The sequence below is a fragment of the Carassius auratus genome, unplaced genomic scaffold (genome assembly GCF_003368295.1).
Source record: "Carassius auratus strain Wakin unplaced genomic scaffold, ASM336829v1 scaf_tig00214657, whole genome shotgun sequence".
NCBI classification, from domain to species: Eukaryota; Metazoa; Chordata; class Actinopteri; order Cypriniformes; family Cyprinidae; genus Carassius; species Carassius auratus.
This window is the reverse complement of record NW_020527754.1, coordinates 171,042-183,638: the sequence shown is the minus strand read 5'-3', so window position 1 is coordinate 183,638 and position 12,597 is coordinate 171,042. Positions and strand designations below refer to the sequence as shown.

Here is a 12,597-nt window from a genome sequence, read left to right as displayed (position 1 = left end):
TTAATTTACTTCCATGCAGATGAAGACTTTTCCTCTGTATTATATGATTCATTACTCTTGTTTGTAGGTGTCAGGAAAGCTTGTATTGTCTAATAATGATGATGAGGTGACAGTGCCAGGGTTCATGTAGATCAAAAAAACATCACATTAACATTTCATCTTTGATTATACCATAATCACCCACTAGCTGGCCCTGGGAAAAGCAGCATTTGCAGTCTTTTCAATGAAATGGGTTTTTAACCAGATTTGTTTTTTGGTTTGTCTAGTTATGTGATTCATGTATTTCTATTGAATTGCTCTCATTTGCAGTTTGTGAAGTTTGCCAACATTGAGGAGGACACCCCCTCATATCATCGCAGTTATGATTTCTTCGTGTCACGGTTTAGTGAGATGTGCCATTCCAGCTTTGAGGACCCCGACATCCGCACCAAGTGAGCAAACACGTGCACACATCTGACATTGTGCTGCAGTCAATCCAGATGGGTGAATGCAAGCATAGATAGATAGATAGATAAATAGATAGATAATGGGTGTGTGGATAGATGGATGGATGGTTTAATGACAGGTAGATGGATAATGGATGGATGGATTGATAGAATATTATGGAGAATACACCCTATAGACATGCTATACACACTATGTACAAGCTATACATCTAATTTCACTTCACTTACTCGTCTCAGAATCCGAATGGCTGGCATCAAAGGTCTGCAGGGAGTAGTGAGGAAGACCGTAAACGATGAGTTGCAGGCGAACATCTGGGACCCTCAGCACATGGACAAGATTGTCCCCTCACTGCTCTTCAATCTGCAGTCTGGTGAAGGCACGGAGAGGTGAGAGTGTTGGGCTTAAACTGGTTAATAATTGACTCACACGTTAATATTCACTTTAATATTACTAGGCAACGATTAGAAAAAACGTGTATATCTTTCAAATATTACAGATTTTTTAAGTGGTCTTTTATGCTCATCTAGACTTTATAAAAAATACAGTGAAACAGTAATTTTGTGTAATATTATTACAATTTAAAATAAATGTTTTCTATTTCAATAAATTTTTACTGAAATTACTCCACTCTTCAGTGTCATACGATCGTTTAGAAATAATCCCAATACGTTGATTTGCTGCTGAAGAAACATTTATTTTTATCAGTGTTGAAAACGGTTGTGCTGCTTAATATTTTATACAAAAAAAAATGTTGATGTATTTTTTCAGGATTCTTTGATAGATAGAAAGTTAATAATTACTAACCAAGTCGTTACGGTCACTTTTGGAAAATATCTTTCTGACCCTTTTGAGCAGCAGTATATTTACTAGTTTTTGTTGTTGTTGTTGTTTTATCAAATGATAATTAATATTATTCAACAGAAATGAATAAACCTGGCAACAGAAACTTCAGAAAGGTTTTATAAAATATGCGACTTGAGTTATGGCTAAAGCTGATTCACACAAATCAAATCTTTTTAATTTTGCATTAACACAAAAAGTTGCAATGTTTGAAAATTGAAATTGACCTATATCGCTCCGATTATAATCAACAAAGCTGGCTCCATGTTGATGCGCCCCCTACGCACCTGGGATTGCACCACAGGCGGAGACATTAATTACCCTTTTCTGCTGTTTGGTATGTGCTAATTGCTGTTTGATGTAAAGGGCAGCTGATAATTGACTCTTCCTGTGAGATGTGCACATTTCAGATGGGCAAAGGTGCAAGGCTGGTTTAGTGCATCCACAGCAGTGAACTAAAACACAATGCACTTTTATTTCTGGTCAACTAAACAGTCCAGCATCTTTCTGGCTATACCAGGAGGGTTTAAGCTGTGCTGAGAAGAGTTTCTGCAGATTTAGCCCAGCGTCATGTGGTTGTATAACCGAGGGACCGTGAGCGGAGCAGCAGGCTGACTGACAGCAGGGTGTGTGAGGGCAGAGGAAGAGTGTGATTAATTAATGAAGAGACCAACCCTGTGAGACCCTCAGCTCTTTTTCTGACACACTCACACACAGTGAAGCTCACACAGGAAGTTTTCCATTATACGTGACAAGATGTCCGACTTTCAGACTCCTATTCAAAAAAAGCATTTTCATTATGTCTGTTTTGTCTGATGTTTTCTTTTGAACATGTCTTGGGAAGCAAGATAATCAGACTTTCATAAGACTCAAGTGACTCTATAGTTGCTATCAAATATTAAGCTGAAAGAGTTTATGTAGTTCTGAGTTTAGTTGTGTACAATATTGTAATATTGTATTATTTTTAATATCAGACTTTCAATCTCCAAACTTACATTTAAAGTTCAAATAAAAAATGTAAAAATTACATTTATTGTAAATACAAGAGAAAAAACCTAAGATTAATTTGCTAAGGGGGAAAAGTGTATAAAAATTTGACAAGACTAATGAGTATCTAGTTGCTGTAGCATATTTGACAGGGTTTTAATAAATTTCAATAGTAACAATACAAGAATTACTATCAGTTTTTGTTGTTTTCTTGTAAAAAAGATAAGAAACATAAATGCATTCAAACAAGAATGCATAAACATAAGAAAGAATTGCTTGAACATGCAAAATATGTATTTATAAGAAATTATAAGATTCATCTGACTCGATAGTTGATTGTCTTGCTTTTATGTTACTAGACAATTATTAGAATTATTATCAAACATTAAATAAAAAAATATTTAATATAGTTAGGAAGAATTTGTTATATGCAATATTTTTTCTGTAGTTTAATATCAGTTACTTCTTATGTAATTGAACATAATACTATGTATAGACTAGAACATTTATACACCATCCAATAGTGGATTTAACATCAACATTGAAAGTCTAACCTTCAAATGCATGATTTTTATGTACCCTTGTCAGTTTAAATACTTTAATGAGTTAATATGAATATTGGTAACACTTTAGTGTGCAATTCTCACTATTAATTTGTTGGTTATTAATGTGAATATTACTGGGATATTGGCTGTTTATTATTACTTAAAAAGCACATATTAATGTCTTTTTCGGCGAGAAATTATTCTAAATCCTTAATCCAACCCAATTCTGAAACTTAACAACTACTTTACTAAGTATTAATAAGAAGTAATTAAGAGTATATTGAGGCCAAAGTCATAGTTAATAATTAGTTAATAGTGAGAATCGCACCCTAATCTAAAGTGTGTCCAGAATAATTTATGTAGTTATAAATAAAATAAGCATTTTATGTCTATCCTTGTATCATTAACTTGTCGAGGTTGATATAGGATTTAGAAAGTAATTTATAATAAGTAATTGTAATACAGTAATCTAATTGCACTGTTGAAGATATAATTAGTAACTAGTAATTAATTACTTTTTTAGAGTACCTTACCCAACACTGGCTACAGATGGTGCTTTTACCATGGGTTTAGCTCCACCACGTGGAGCCCATTTTTACAGAAGTGGGTGAGAAATTCAATATTTGATATTGTTGACAAATATGTTTATAGTGCATTATTTTCAACATGTTTCTTGCTAGCACAGCACAAGTAATTAATGTGCAATGTATCTGGTTGCCGTAACAGTGCTCAGTGGTTCCCAACCACATTTCTGGAGGCCCCCCAACACTGCACATTTTTCATCTCTCCTTTATCTAACGCTCCCATTCTCTACTAATGAGATGATGAACTGAACCAGACGTCTGCTATGCCTATGGTTTTTACTTGTAAACTCTCATTTGATCTTTTTATTTGTCTGTATGTTTTTATTCAGCTTCTTCTCAGAAACCAAAGCTCTGTTTAAATCCTCTTTCTCTTTCTGTTTCCGCTGCAGTCGTTCTCCCTCCCCACTGCAAGCCAGTAAGAAGGAGAAAGAAAGCCCAGCCGAGCTGACGGAGCGCTGCTTTCGGGAACTGCTGGGCCGTGCCGCCTATGGCAACATCAAGAACGCAGTCACCCCTGTGCTTATGTAAGAGACCTGCCACATATCGCACCTGTCATCTTAGATCATGAAATACTGAGAATTTCATTTTGTTCATCTGTGCAGGTATTGGTTTAGTTTTTAAGGTATAGCTATATGCCACTTAAAATTCAGTGAATTTAGTGAATTCTAGCCTCTTAATACTGATATTCTGATCAGAGACTAAGAGTAACTCAGAATATTTAATACTCATGTTCAGTTATGGAGTATTTATGACTTTTAATGAATCTCCCTGCGGGTGGAGTGAATCTCATTTTTCAGACACTTTTGGCTTCATTTGCTAAGCGCGAGCTCTGTTCTCTCATCGCAGGCATCTTGATAACCACTCGCTGTGGGAAGGCAAAACATTTGCAGTGCGCTGCTTTAAGATCATCATGTACTCTATTCAGGTGAGTTCAGTCCTCTTTTAAATTGAGACGAGAATCTGAACTCGCTTTTTGTTTTAAATAAATAAATGGAAGAAATGTACACTAATGTTTACCTAATGAAAAAAAGGTGAAGAAAAATACTTGAAATGCATGCCATTGATTTGTATTTATTTTGTTGGTTTTCTTTAAGTACCATATTTTCCGGACTATAAGTCACACTTTTTTACATAGTTTGGCTGGTCCTGCGACTTATAGTCATGTGCGACTTATCAAAATTAATTTGACATGAACCAAGAGAAAAGAACTAAGAGAAATTAACCAAGACAAAACATTACCGTCTCCAGCCACCAGAGGGCGCTCTATGCTGCTCAGTGATCCTGTAGTCTACACTGAAGACATAGAACGCCCTCTCACGGCTGGAGACGGTAATGTTTTTTCTTGGTTCTAAATAAATGTGACTTATATTCCAGTTATATCCGACTTATATATGTTTTTTCCTCATCATGACGTATTTTTGGACTGATGTGACTTATACTCAGGTGCGACTTATAGTCTGAAAAATACAGTATTCTTTTTTTTTATAATAAATCATTAAAATAACCAGCGGTTTGTCCTAACCTGTTTAAAGCTTTTTTTTTATTATATTTAAAAAATACATTAGTAATTTTGCACTGGTTACAGTATTGCTGAAAAAATGTGTGTTTATAAAATATAAAAAAAATTATGTGTATAATATATATCTATTGATTTTTTTATAAGGTAATTTATTCTCTCTTCTTTGTCTCTCTTCTTTGTCTCTCTTTCTTTCACACCCTCCAGTCCCAGCATTCTCATCTGGTCATCCAGCAGCTCCTGGGCCATTTGGATGCCAACAGTAAGAGCTCGGCCACAGTGCGTGCTGGGATAGTGGAGGTCCTTCTGGAGGCAGCTGCCATCGCTGCCAGTGGCTCTGTTGGTGAGTATGGATTTACAGTCCAGTTAATGTGAATCACTATCATATCTATATAAAACTTTAATGAGTGCAGCCAGAGCGTATCTCATTGCACAGGAACAGAGTTGTGTTTTTTTTTCAGATGCTGTAATGCATATCACATATTTTACTCCTGTGCTCAGAATCTGGGTCACTCTCCCCCAGACGTAAAGCCTTTTTTCTGGGAGAGCAGAAATGTAACATTGCATCTGACCCAATCTCGATTTCAGCCAAAAATATAAATTTCACCCGACCCTACTCTCTTACGTCAAGTCAGTGCTCACACCTAATATCCCGTGTGAAAACCCTTCACACCTCTTCATGCACCACTACTGCTGACCGAAGGGGGATGGCGCCACCTGCAGCTTTAAACTAAAATTTGATTCATTTGAATGAATCTGGTCATTTGGAAATTTTGTGGTTTTAAATAACCTTGTAAAGAAAAGTCTGATTTATTTGATCCATCACCCAATGGTGATTATGTATATATATATATATATATATATATGTATACACACAAACACACAAATACAGAACTGCAAAATGAATAAATAAGAAGGATAAGACAGTTTTTTTCCCGGTATGAAGGATAAGACAAGATTTCTTCACTTTACAAATGGTTGTTGAAATCAAAAATGTTATGAAATGCATGTCATGTTTCTCGCTAGAGCAAAACAAGCACTGTTTTTGGAATCAGCATTACAAAATGAATAAGAAACTAGTATTAGATTTGATTCAGCAAATATGATGCAGGGTAGTGTAACCCGTTGCAAGTCATTTTGACAATAATAAAATGTAACTATTCATTCACTAATTGGAGACCTCAAATCAAAGCACCAGATGTCTCCAGCTGTACTGATTTTGTCTGCTCAGCTGCAGATGAGTGATTTAAAAAAAGTCTCTGCATATATTTAAAATGTGTGTGTTGCTTACTTTAGGCCCCACCGTGTTGGAGGTGTTCAACACGCTGCTCCGGCATCTGAGGCTCAGTGTGGACTATGAACTCACAGGATCCTATGACTGCACCAACATCGGCACCAAAATCATCAAGGAGCACGAGGAGAGACAGCTACAGGAAGCCGTCATCAGGACTATTGGTGTGTGTAATGAGCATTATATAACCACCATTTCACTGCTTTCTTTAAATATCCTGATTTTCCATTACTGTGGTTTGTGTCTTTTAAAATCAGGCTCATTTGCAAACACGTTACCCACATACCAGCGCTCTGAGGTGATGCTCTTCATCATGGGGAAGATCCCCATTCCAGGCATGCATCCCACACTGCCCTCTACAGGCTCAGGGTGAGCACTGCGGTCACTATTGTGTCCCTAAATGTGTATTGTGGTTATAACTTGTCAGTTAAAGTTATCTTAAAATAATTCACTCAAACAGAATAAATCACCTTTTAACCTCAAAATTAATTAAATGTCTTTACTTGAAATTTACAAGGTGAACATATTGTATTTGCTTCTTTCTGTACTGCAGGCCTGAGGTCAATCGAATGATCCAAGTCATGTTATTGAAGTCCTTGAGACAGGTAAACTCTACCTGCAGAGAGCCACCCTGATCAAACCCACCTACCAAAGATATTGATAAACAGCCTCAGGTGTGTTTGATCAGGGTTGGAGCTGAACTCTGCAGTGCACTGGCCCTCCAGGGCAAGATTTGAATAACCCTGCTCTACCTGCTTGATGCCTCATGAAAGAGTATTGCATCAATGCACAGATTTGATGTTGTATAGCTAATGTTTCTCTCTGTCTTTTCAGGTCACATGTGGTTTCCAGACGACTAATATGCTGACAGCTCTGCCAAACTCCTTTCTGGACCCACTGCTGTCATTTGCTCTGTTAGAAGATGCAGAAATTCGACTGTTGGTGCTGGAAATTCTGGTCAGCCTTATTGATCGCCATGATAACCTCCCCAAGTTTTCCACCATCAGGTTAGTGTCTTTACTTGATTTACACCAAACAGGCTTGGTGTACACATTACAACTACCATTAAAACGTTTGGATAAAATTAAGCTGTTGAACATTCAGTTTCAATTACATTATGTCACGAAGAAAGTAAATGCTTTAAAATTTGCAGGTAATTCGACTATCAATGACAGAATAAAAATGCCTCTTTAAATAACAAACAGTTTTCCTATAGTTTCATGTGTTGCTTTTTCCCCATGCAGTATCATCTCTGATATCTCTGTGCTTAAACTCAAAGTGGACAAGTGCTCACGCCAAGACAACCTCTTCATGAAGAAGGTACACCATCCCTCCAATCAGTTCTCAACGTCCTGTTGTCATTCTTATTGTGATGTGAATCAGTGCTTTTATTGGGTATGCGTCAGAGAACGCATGCATGTCTGAAGGATATCTCTCTGTTTTTAGCATGCACAGCACCTGTATAGACACATCTACCTGTGCAGTAAGGAACAGAGCAGCGTGCAGCCTCACTTTGAGAAGCTCTACTCACTCCTGGCCCTCATCAGCATGGAGCTGGCCAACGAAGAAGTGGTGGTGGACCTGATCCGTGTGGCGCTCGCTCTGCAGGTTCACCCTCATTGTGTTTACACTCTTAAAGTCCCCATTATATAAAGTTTAGGTTTAGTGGCTTTTGTATGAATATGTTAGCCTTAAGGTTATCCGTAAGATACTGTGCTCCTAAATCATGACAAAATTCACATTTTACAAATCTGACAAGGCAGGATTATATGTTACAGAAGTCCATTACCTGCCTGTATTTCACACACAATAGCTTGAATGATACCCAAATTAATTCTGGTGATGTCCAATGTCCTGTATTTTATATCCTAAAAATGAGTTTGCTCTGATGTGCAGAGCTGCAGATATATAACAGGGTCACCAAACACAACTAGGCAGGATTAGAGATTACCACAACCGATTACCTCCTTCTATTTCACATAGAATGACTTTAATGTTACCCAAACTCACTCTGGTGATGTCTAACCTTCTTATATTATACATCCAGGGATGTATTTTAGTCTGATATGAACACTTCAGGTCCAGGATATACAGCAGGGTCACTTAATCCGATAAGGCAGCATTAGATATTACTGAAATCAGTTCTCTCCCTCTGTTTCTTACACAATGGCTTTAATGTTTCCCGGATCCACTCTGATGATTTCTAACCTTTTACATTTAATATGCAATGAAGCATTTTAATCTGATAAGAACAGTTGTGGATATACTATTAAACTCTTTTAATGTTTTAAAATTAAAACTCCAATTCAGGTTTTGAAGTTGTACGTTTTTAAATCAGTGGAGATGTATTTCAGAATTTTTGTCGTTCTCTGTCCAGGACTTGGCTCTGAGCTGTGAGGAGATGTTACCGGTGTATAACCGCTGTGCTGTTCATGCTCTGTCCTCTGCTTACCTCAATCTCATCAGTCAGCTCACCACAGTGCCCGCGTTCTGCCAGCACGTTCATGAGGTCAGTGCCACGTACTGACAGTTTGTTCACATCACCTGTGTTTGAATTCAAATTTGACATCAATTCGTTTTATAAACCTTTTTGCAGGTGATTGAAATGAGACAAAAAGAAAGTCCTTACCTGTTACCTGAGGATGTCTTCATTGAAAACCCAAAGTAAGACGAACTACGAGTCTTCGGAGTTGTTTTGATTGTGGTTATTTATTTTGTTTTATTATTCATGCATTAAAATGACCAGAAGTGACAAAAAAAAAAAGTTTCAAAAGATTTCTATTGCAAATAAATGCTATTCATGTTATGTGTATTCTAATCTTTCAAGATCCTGAATAAAACTCACAATTTACAACAAAATATATATCAAGCAGCACAATATATGTACATCATAAATGATGATTTGCTTGCACTCTGTTGATTTCCCAGGATTCCTAAGACACTGGAGAATCTGGAAGGAGAGCTGTTGTTTCAACAGGCCAAGATCACCGAGGTTCTTGGAGGCAGCGGCTATAACACTGAGCGACTAGCTACACCTTATGTCCCACAGTTCACAGGTGCAGAGATGAGCATTTTGTGCCACATCATACACCATGTAAACATTTATTTTTGTGCACAAAATCATCATTGTGCACAGTTATCATGCACCAATCAAATCCCAACAGATATCATCTTCTTTATTATTACCCACTGAATATTTTTATGTTCACTTGAAAATGTCACAACACACTCTACATATCAATTCTTATGGTCGCTATAGTAGATAAGCAGCTCCTCAGGCTGTAGCCAGTGCAGTTAAGACATTTGCATTGGAGATTAACTGATTAACTTTAGTCTGATTAGCTTTAGACTAAAGTTGTTTCTGCCTATTAGCCGACTGACAGAGATGGATCACATAAACAGTTGATTAATTCCACCCTCTTCCCTTAGATGAGGACCGGCTGTCAAAAAGAAAGAGCATTGGAGAAACGATATCTCTGCAGGTGGAGGTAGAGTCCAGAAACAGTCCTGAGAAAGAGGAGGTAACTGAAAGCATTAAAAAAGACCACACACACAGTTATTCAGTTAAATTTAAGAAGATATACAATAGATTGTTATTTTTATAATAAGGTACCACACAGGCTAATCGTAAGTTGTATATGATTTATATAATTTAACTGTATAATTTATAATTTTAACTTTTTTATGGATATCCCCAGAATAAGGTTTTATTAGGTATAGTTGAATTATGGGAACGGTATTGTTCTGATGTTTGTTTTCTTTCCCAACAGAGAACACCAGCTGAAGAAATCACATTTGAAACACTAAAAAACGCCATTGGTAGGTTGATTTAATGAGAATTGAACTTGTTCCAAATTGTCCCTCCAGATATTTCCAGAACCTGCATGCAATCGTTTGCATTGTTATTAACTTCTCTGTTAGCTGAACGGTGTTAAAGCGTGTGTGTGTGTGTGTGTGTATTCTCCAGTGGATAGTGTAGGCGTGGAGGAACAGGAGAAGGAACGCAGGAGACAGGTGGTTGAGAAGTTCCAGAAGGCCCCCTTTGAGGAAATAGCTGCCCACTGTGGTGCCAGAGTAAGTTAACTAGTTGCCCTTTTCCTTTTATTTCATGAAAATGTATGCTGTGGTTGTCTCCCCCAACACTGATCAGCTCAATATTGTAATTTAGGGCTAATACTCTTTCTTCTGTTTCCTCCCAGGCTACAATGCTGCAGAGCAAACTTAATCAAATCTTTGAAATCACGATCAGGTAGGTTGCAGCACGGCTCATTTCAAACCCATGAAAGATATTTGTGCAGATACATCTTATCTTTTCACTCTTTCTGGCTTGCAGGCCTCCTCCCAGTCCATCTGGAACCATCACATCAAGTTACGGCCAAACCCAGAGTCGCTCTGTCCCCGTTTATGAGATGAAGTTCCCGGACTTGTGCGTTTACTAGTGCTGCTCAACTCAGGATTCAGAAACCTTCAGTAGCAGCCAGAGCTGCAGAGAGCTGGAGGGTTTTAGATATTAAATTATATTTTGATGTTTTTTAATAGAGGAAAAATAAGAGGTCAGTCCTATCTTATAACCCTCACTGCTGGATCGTCCCATGTTCCACTGTCTACACTGTGACTGTAGACACTTCACCCGTTGAACTACTGGAAGGATTTTGACAATTTGGATTCCTGAGTTGAGAGTTTTCCCTGTTTGCGAATATTTTCCACATAATCTTTGATACTCTGCGCTTCAATGATAAAATCAGCTAACATAAATCTGTACTTGCAGCAAAAACCTAACTCAAAAGGGGCGCAAAAAACATTTTTAACAAGAGCATACCTGGGAATTTATATATATTTCACCCTTAAAATCAAAAGAAAGAAAAGAGTTGTATTTTGTATAAAGAAAACTTTAGGAAGTTTAGTACCATTAAGATTTTTTTTTTTTTTTTTTTACATTGTGACATTATTTTCATGACAATCAAGCACATTTAATGTGAAAATAAAAATATTTTAATTTTAAATCTTTTATACATTAGGAATTGTTATAATGTCTTTAATTATGCTTATTGCAATGCAGATTTAATTTAAAAAGCATTGCATTATAGTTATTGTTTATTGTAATATAGTATAATAATATAATAAAAATCTATTTACATTCAGTAAAAAAAAAAATACAATATTGAGCCTTTTGGAGGTCAATGGAGTTTAATTGTCATAAAAATAATGTCATAGTTTTGTGTTAAATGTATGGAATATAGTCATATTATGGTCATATATATATATATATATATATATATATATATATATATATATATATATATATATATATATATATATATATATATATAATTTTTTTTTTGTTTTTTTTGACAATGTCTGTTTGATTTACCTTTTTTCTTTTTAAAGTGAAGTGTCATTGTTCCATATTGAGAAAAAGGGGAAACAGTCATTTCATGATACATTTTGACAAGTCAAACAGCAAACCTTTCTACCTAGAGATTAAGTGCAATGAATATAAATGAGGCTCTTTTGTTGCTCTCAGAGGATTTTTACTTGGTGCTAATTTCTGTTCCTAGTAGTTTGAGTCTTTAGTAAATGGATTTTTTTATTGTTTCTTTAAGCATTGGTAGTTTGTTTATCGCTGTGATCTGCAGTCTGCAGATATCTGGCGTTCAGATCACTGGAAGTGACGTCTGTCTTCTGCTTGTGTTTGCATGGACAGTTGTTTGTAAGTGGCATTAAGGTGCTGAAGGATCTTTTAAATTAGCACTTTATTTATCTAACCATAATCATTTGTTTAGCATCTGTAACCTGCTACGTTGTGGTTATTTTTAAGTGCTTCCACACAGTCTTGTGGCATCAGACAGTTTTTTGATTATTTCTATTTTGTAAGCTCAACCATCATTTTTATTGTGTTTATAAATACATGTAAATAATAGTTTATTAATTTTAGATTGCCCTGGATTCAGTCATCGTCTGAATGAGAGTGTGTATGTGTGTGTATTTCCCCAGAAAGAGCTAGCATGATGTCTCCAGTTTAAAAGAGCTTGTGAAGCTCATAATGGCAGATCTGTTTTTGTGATTGACTGCTAGCTTCAGGGTTCAGAGACAAATGAAGAAAAAATGACAACATTGCCATACATCACACTCCTGGACAAACTTATTTTTATGTTGTTTGAATCACATGATGCTCTGCAAATATTCTAGATCATAGTGAGATATGACTACTATTTCTGTGCTGATCTGTGTTTTTAAGTACAGTAGAATATTTAAAGGATAATATACAGCCAGGGTTTGTTTTGTAATTTTGACCTTCTGGCTGTACAGTATCCTGCTTAGTACACGGCTGCTTACCAAATAAATAAATATATGGACATAACACTTTCATTTTATGTTGTTTATGTA

General features: G+C 36.3%; 1 protein-coding gene across 3 annotated transcripts in view; it reads left to right on the top strand.

Annotated features, from left to right (window-relative positions):
- Positions 1 to 11,458, top strand: part of LOC113092563 (protein EFR3 homolog B) — a 30,919-nt gene extending 19,461 nt beyond the window's left edge. For all 3 annotated transcript variants that reach the window (XM_026258183.1, XM_026258182.1, XM_026258184.1), the window contains 19 exons: positions 310 to 431; positions 684 to 833; positions 3,793 to 3,927; positions 4,250 to 4,328; positions 5,127 to 5,262; positions 6,216 to 6,374; positions 6,468 to 6,579; positions 6,764 to 6,815; positions 7,045 to 7,217; positions 7,455 to 7,530; positions 7,657 to 7,818; positions 8,588 to 8,719; positions 8,807 to 8,874; positions 9,139 to 9,266; positions 9,640 to 9,731; positions 9,981 to 10,029; positions 10,178 to 10,284; positions 10,410 to 10,459; positions 10,544 to 11,458. In XM_026258183.1, the coding sequence (XP_026113968.1) occupies positions 310 to 431; positions 684 to 833; positions 3,793 to 3,927; positions 4,250 to 4,328; positions 5,127 to 5,262; positions 6,216 to 6,374; positions 6,468 to 6,579; positions 6,764 to 6,815; positions 7,045 to 7,217; positions 7,455 to 7,530; positions 7,657 to 7,818; positions 8,588 to 8,719; positions 8,807 to 8,874; positions 9,139 to 9,266; positions 9,640 to 9,731; positions 9,981 to 10,029; positions 10,178 to 10,284; positions 10,410 to 10,459; positions 10,544 to 10,649 (2,088 nt within the window). In that variant the 3' untranslated portion in view covers positions 10,650 to 11,458. The remainder of the gene's footprint in view (positions 1 to 309; positions 432 to 683; positions 834 to 3,792; positions 3,928 to 4,249; positions 4,329 to 5,126; positions 5,263 to 6,215; positions 6,375 to 6,467; positions 6,580 to 6,763; positions 6,816 to 7,044; positions 7,218 to 7,454; positions 7,531 to 7,656; positions 7,819 to 8,587; positions 8,720 to 8,806; positions 8,875 to 9,138; positions 9,267 to 9,639; positions 9,732 to 9,980; positions 10,030 to 10,177; positions 10,285 to 10,409; positions 10,460 to 10,543) is intronic.
- Positions 11,459 to 12,597: the final 1,139 nt, after the last annotated feature.